The 6,647-nt window shown below is 31.3% G+C and overlaps 1 protein-coding gene across 2 annotated transcripts in view; it reads right to left on the bottom strand.

The window, feature by feature from the left end:
• LOC109860177 (probable ATP-dependent RNA helicase DDX17) overlaps positions 1 to 6,411 on the bottom strand; it is a 9,070-nt gene extending 2,659 nt beyond the window's left edge. Inside the window, exons 1-6 of one of the 2 annotated variants that reach the window (XM_020439081.1) lie at positions 6,347 to 6,411; positions 6,190 to 6,232; positions 5,360 to 5,713; positions 2,964 to 3,617; positions 2,656 to 2,828; positions 2,381 to 2,440 (exon numbers count right to left, since the gene is read on the bottom strand). In XM_020439081.1, the coding sequence (XP_020294670.1) occupies positions 2,381 to 2,440; positions 2,656 to 2,828; positions 2,964 to 3,617; positions 5,360 to 5,713; positions 6,190 to 6,206 (1,258 nt within the window). In that variant the 5' untranslated portion in view covers positions 6,207 to 6,232; positions 6,347 to 6,411. Of the gene's footprint in view, positions 1 to 2,380; positions 2,441 to 2,655; positions 2,829 to 2,963; positions 3,618 to 5,359; positions 5,714 to 6,189; positions 6,301 to 6,346 lie in introns of those variants that run through there. The other variant, XM_020439080.1, reaches the window with a different exon arrangement.
• Between the last annotated feature and the right edge of the window lie 236 nt (positions 6,412 to 6,647).

The following is a 6,647-nucleotide window of genomic DNA, read 5'->3' as shown; positions in this document are numbered from 1 at the left end:
AACCATAAGTCCGGAAAGTCGTTTCCGAGTTAGCTACTTTTATGTTAAAAAAATCGTAATTTGTTTTTTATAATCATAATTTATCTTATTGTTTTAAGATTAATAAACCTCATTTTGAACTATTTTGATAGAAGAATAAGAGTCTGCATTCGTACTAAAGATGGCCTTTTTGATCATCATATTTAATTCGATTTAAATGCCTGTTTGTTTATCTTTGATTTTAAAGATAATGTAATCGTATTTACAAATATCGAAAAAGTGAAAACAAATTAAGAAATAAAAAATAATTTAAAAATTACGCAAAATAAAAAAATTAAAAAAATAGAAAAGAGGGATGCTAAAGCGGATATAACTCGGAACGACTTATTTCCGGACCTATGTTTATAGTTTTTTTCCTTTTTTTTGGATTCTCAATTATTTCTCGAAGTATTGTGTGTGGGCAATTTTCCTGACATCCTGTATACATATATATATATATTATATTTTATAAAATTTAACATAAGTGCGTAATATTTTTCATATTTCTTTATAAAATATCTATAACACAAAATCATAAAAAGAATAAACTGTTTAATCGCGCGTGAAAACGATTCTGATTCCTTTCCAAATAATCGATAAATAAATTTTCTTTTATTGTAATGTCGTGCAAAAAATGTGCTTATAATTGAGAAAATAAATAATAGAAAAATGATATCTAGTAAAGAAACCAGAATCGTAGCGCAACAAGTTTACATGACATAGTAGTTAGTACGATTGATGTATAGTGTATTTATTACAAGGATTTAAAGGACAGAGAGGATTAGAAAATGCGTTTAAAAGGGAAGGACATTATAGTGATAGAAATATAAACATTACGCGTGTGTGTGTGTGTGTGGTGTGAGTGATCATATACATATATACATATAATCAACAATTAATATAAACTACTTCTACTTAATCCACATATAGCAATTCTACAATACAAACAGATACATATGTGCACACACACACATATATGTGTATACACATGTATGTATATATATATATATATATATATATATATATATATATATATATATATATATGTATATATATACACATTTGACTCGTGTATGTGTGTATGTGTAAGTATATAAAAAGAGAAATTTATTGTATATGTCAATTAATAAAAACTTGAACTAAATATATTATACTAAGATATGAAGACTGTGGGCGAGTGTTTCGGTAAACGTACGGGCAGGGCCTGGCTATTTGCGCTCGCTCCAGCTACTGCCTCCGCCACACTGTCGCTACAGGCGCAGGGCGCAGGGCGCGCTAACAGAGGCTCTGGCATATCTGCTATCACATGCCACCGCCTCAACGGACCAACGTTGTTGGTAGTCTGATTAGCTTGAGCGTGCCAGCGTAGGGGACTCTATTCTGGCAACAACGACCTGGCCAGCCAGCCCGGATGGCGTACAGCGCAGCGCAGTAGGACTGATATCCAGTATGTAGGTAGGTAGATAAAGTAGTAGAAGTAGTAGATCCCGATTTGGCCCAAGACTTGGCCCTTCACACGCGATTGACGGACGGACGGACGGATAGAGGCACGGCGTCGCGGCCTGCGCAGACAATGCAAACCAGTGCACCACCGAACAAAGAGCGGCGGCGGGCACCCCCGACATGCTTTGCATTACCCAGCGTGGGCCTGCGCGCAATGTGCCTCTGCAATACAAACAAAGATCCAACCGCGTTAGCTGTATGGCTATCTTCCAACCATCCTCCTGTGTTCAATGTGCTCTTTTGCTTGTTTCTGTTTTGCTCTATTCCTCTTCTACATTTCTTCATTTGGAACACAATGTGTCAAAACTGTAATGTTCCGTTTAATGATGATCTATATAAAAGTAACCTAATCTTAACTGACAATAGATTTTTGTGCAATATATATTAAGAGAAATGTATGTTGATCAAGATTTTCTTATGTAACTTTAGTAGAAATATCTTTTGGTTACTGTTTTAGCATTAAACATATACACATTTTCACACTTGGCTTGTCTAGTGTCATTAAAGGCTGTAAACAATATTAATTCATATACATTTTCTAGTTAATTTTGTTTTTATATTATTCTATGTGTGTGTAGTTTAACTTCATAAAGCTACTAAATACACTAAATTTGTAATCATTTTCACATTTTTACAGTTTAAACTATTATTTTTCAATCTACAAGTTTAACGGAACATTACATTACACAATTCAAATTTGTAGAATTTTTGGTCAGAATAGAGCAGTGTAAAAAAATAATAATTTTTGGGGAAAAATTAATATCGTGAAAATTAGCCGTGAATTTTTGTTTTCCGTGTTGTAGAAAGATAACTGATAATACACGATATCATTTCAATGTAACATAATTAAATTACTCACCAAGGCCGCGTGCAGCAACATCAGTAGCAACAAGAATTGGTGCTTTTCCCGATCTAAAATCTATGAATTAGCAAATGTGTATATTATATATTAATAAATACTTATTATATATTATATATAAATATTATATTATATTATATATTATATATAAATATTATATTATATGTAAATATTATATATAAGTAAATATGCATACATGTATTTATTTTGTCTAAATTTTATTTTGTTAATGTTGTGCTTTTTCTCTATTCTCTATAAAATATGTTTATATGTACCTTGTAAAACCCAATCTCGTTCTTGTTGTGTCTTGTCGCCATGAATGCAAACTGCCGGCCAACCTTCACGTTTCATCTTTCTTGTTATTTCATCTACTCTACGCTTTGTTTCAATAAATACTATAGTTTTGTTTTCACTTTCAGCCATAATCTCTTTTAATAAGGTACTTAATCTAAAAGAACAGGTTGTGTAAAACAAGTCTTTGAGATTCCTAATAATTACAATACTACATATACAGTGACCATAACAATAACTGACAATAACTTCTGTTGATTAAGTCAAAAAACTTTTTTAAACTCATACTCACTTAGTCTCTTTTTCATATTCCTGACATACATCGATTATTTGTAATATATTGTGATTTGCTGCAAGTTGTAAAGAACCGACATTAATTTGAGCATAATCTTTAAGAAAATCTTCAGCCAAATTCTTTACTTCTTTAGGCCATGTAGCTGACCACATTAATGTTTGCCGGTCCGGTCTAATTTGTTCTATGATCTTCCTGATCTGTGGCTCAAATCCCATGTCCAACATTCTATCAGCTTCATCTAACACCAAATATGTACATCTTTTCAAATTTGTCTTTCCAGACTCAAGAAAGTCTAATAGTCTACCAGGTGTAGCAATAACTATTTCTACACCACCATCCAGATCTCTAGCTTGTGCGCCCTTTGGTGCTCCGCCATACAGACATGTATTTCTTATACCAGATGAGTGCCCAAAATCATCTGCAACTTGCTGAATTTGTTGAGCTAGTTCTCGCGTAGGTGCCAATACCAATGCAATAGGTCCATCTTTACGGCTTAATTTTGGCTGGCTATTGATGTGAACTATTGCAGGTAATATATAAGACAGTGTTTTCCCAGAACCAGTAGAGGCAATGCCTACCATATCTCTACCGCTCAATGCAATAGGCCATCCTTGAGCTTGGATTGATGTAGGTTCGTTAAACCCTTGTCTTCTATAATTTGAAATACATCAGATTACTTGAAAAAGTGTGTCACAAGTTAATAAATACAAAGGACATAGGGATAAGCATGTATGTGCTGCTCTCAGCCGGATCTGGTCAAGATTTTAACTGTAAATTACCACTAATACAAATGTTATATCTCCACAAAAGCATATTTCCCAAATATTGTTTTATGAGAGTTATGGGGATATAAAGAAAGAACGAAAACAATTTTTTTTCTCGATAACGGCTTGACCGATTTTAATAAAAACAATATGATATAAACTTCAATGGGATAATGTTTAAAAAAACTTAAAGAACAATTTCGTCCAATAGAATTTTTTTTAGTGTTAAACTTTCGAATTTCTTTTAATCATCGAGACACTACTTTCATTTTTTAATACAAAAANCTTACAATACTATAGTTTTCAATACTACTATATTCAATACTATATATAGCTTTCAATACTACTATATTCAATACTATATATAACAAAAACTTTTCAAAATGATAAAAATACATAGTTAAACAAATTAAAGTTGACACGTTTAAACACAAAATATTGTTAATAACACTCGTTCTTCGAAGTTTGGTAAAACAATTGTTGCTTTATCTTTAGTTTTTTTTTTTTTTTTTTTTTTTGGCCACGTACTGTAAGTACAAACTTATCGCAGGACCCAGGACATTTAGGATTTTTCAATGATACAGACAGTTTTTACTATTATAAGTCAAATCACGTATGGCAAAAAAGTCGAAAGCAAATATTTTTAGCTGAAAAGAATATGCTCGAGAGGAAACTACAAGATACAAGAGAAATGTTAATAGAATATATATATTATTAAAGATATAGAGCGAAATAAGCTCAAATAATAATAAATAACGTTATTATTATTAACGTTATTTATTATTATTTGAGCTTATTTCGCTCTATATCTTCAATAATATATATATTCTATTAACATTTCTCCTGTATCTTGTAGTTTCCTCTCGAGCATATTCTTTTCAGCTAAAAATATTTGCTTTCGACTTTTTTGCCATACGTGATTTGACTTATAATAGTAAAAACTGTCTGTATCATTGAAAAATCCTAAATGTCCTGGGTCCTGCGATAAGTTTGTACTTACAGTACGTGGCCAAAAAAAAAAAAAAAAAAAAAAACTAAAGATAAAGCAACAATTGTTTTACCAAACTTCGAAGAACGAGTGTTATTAACAATATTTTGTGTTTAAACGTGTCAACTTTAATTTGTTTAACTATGTATTTTTATCATTTTGAAAAGTTTTTGTTATATATAGTATTGAATATAGTAGTATTGAAAGCTATATATAGTATTGAATATAGTAGTATTGAAAACTATAGTATTGTAAGCTTTTTGTATTAAAAAATGAAAGTAGTGTCTCGATGATTAAAAGAAATTCGAAAGTTTAACACTAAAAAAAATTCTATTGGACGAAATTGTTCTTTAAGTTTTTTTAAACATTATCCCATTGAAGTTTATATCATATTGTTTTTATTAAAATCGGTCAAGCCGTTATCGAGAAAAAAAATTGTTTTCGTTCTTTCTTTATATCCCCATAACTCTCATAAAACAATATTTGGGAAATATGCTTTTGTGGAGATATAACATTTGTATTAGTGGTAATTTACAGTTAAAATCTTGACCAGATCCGGCTGAGAGCAGCACATACATGCTTATCCTGCTATGCCCTTTAGAAATAAGTTAAATATTAATATCTCAATTTATGTTACTTACTTAATCTCTTTTAAAACATAATCTGGGAAACCTGCTTCTTCAAAATTAAAAACTGGATTAGGTATGTTTTTTCCTCTTAATGTTATCTCTTTTTCAGCCCTATATTGTTCCACAATACGTGGATCTCTATTTTTAACTGCTTCATGAGGAATATAAAAATCTTTTTTGAAAGGTTCCAGTCGGCTGAGATCCCATCTTGGCTTTCTCAAATTTGCCCCAGGTTGACCACGATTGTTGCGACTACTGGAAGGCCTGTCCCTTCCTCCATTGCCGCACCAGCTTCTTCTATCTCGAGGCGACCTACTCCTGGAGCGAGTGCGTGATCTACGACGTCTATCTCTATCTCGACTGCGACTAAAACAAATAATAAGTATGTACAAGTGGTCAAGTTTTTATTTGTTAGCAGAAGATTAAGAAGTAAGAAATTGGAAGTATCTACACAAGGAGCATATGTAGTTAATTAAATTTCTGTAACACACATCTGTTAAGAAAAGTAAATTGAAATATTCAATCAAAGAAAACTGTTTAAAAAAGTAAAAAAAAAAATGTGTATGTGTAAGTATGTGGGTGTACATAATTTTATACATATATATATATATATATAAAATATACACACACTTAGATATACATATATATATATATATATATATATGGTGTGTGCGTGTGTATGTATAAAACATTAAATTCATTAAAGAATTTTAAAAGCCCTAACTTTTGTGATGATAAAACGTGTATCAAGTAGTTTTTGTAACACACAAATGTTACTAGCGTTCTGTCAATTCGTTATTTCGTGTAAAGTTTACTTGTCGCAAAATATTTAACCTATTTACCTTCGGTATCGACCCATATTTACGTCTTGTCCAAATATAAACTCTTCAATATATTAAATATTGTTATTTATTTAGATATATATATACATACATATATATTTATATATATATATATATATATATATATATATATTATGTGTATATACAAATAGTTTACACTCTTTCATCCGCCATCACTTGCCAAATGACACGGAACACAAGTGGAACACGAATGTGATGAACTAAGCCCGACCAAACCAACTAGATGACGCCATGGTGGAAATATATAAAGGCTTATCTACATAAGACGCAGATGTAGTGCGTCCATAGACTTGTATCAGAGAGAAGCCTGAGTGGCATATATGTAATACTTCTATATGGCTAGTTGAGCTCTCAGCGCGGTTCCAACACTACGGTGCAGACAATGCTCTACTCTCTTTATTACTCTTTATCACTGTTCAGTTTGTTCGAAAGCGCAT

This window comes from Pseudomyrmex gracilis, unplaced genomic scaffold (assembly GCF_002006095.1).
Source record: "Pseudomyrmex gracilis isolate BER0280 unplaced genomic scaffold, ASM200609v1 scaffold_340, whole genome shotgun sequence".
Classification (NCBI taxonomy): Eukaryota; Metazoa; Arthropoda; class Insecta; order Hymenoptera; family Formicidae; genus Pseudomyrmex; species Pseudomyrmex gracilis.
This window is presented reverse-complemented; position numbering and strand designations above follow the sequence as displayed.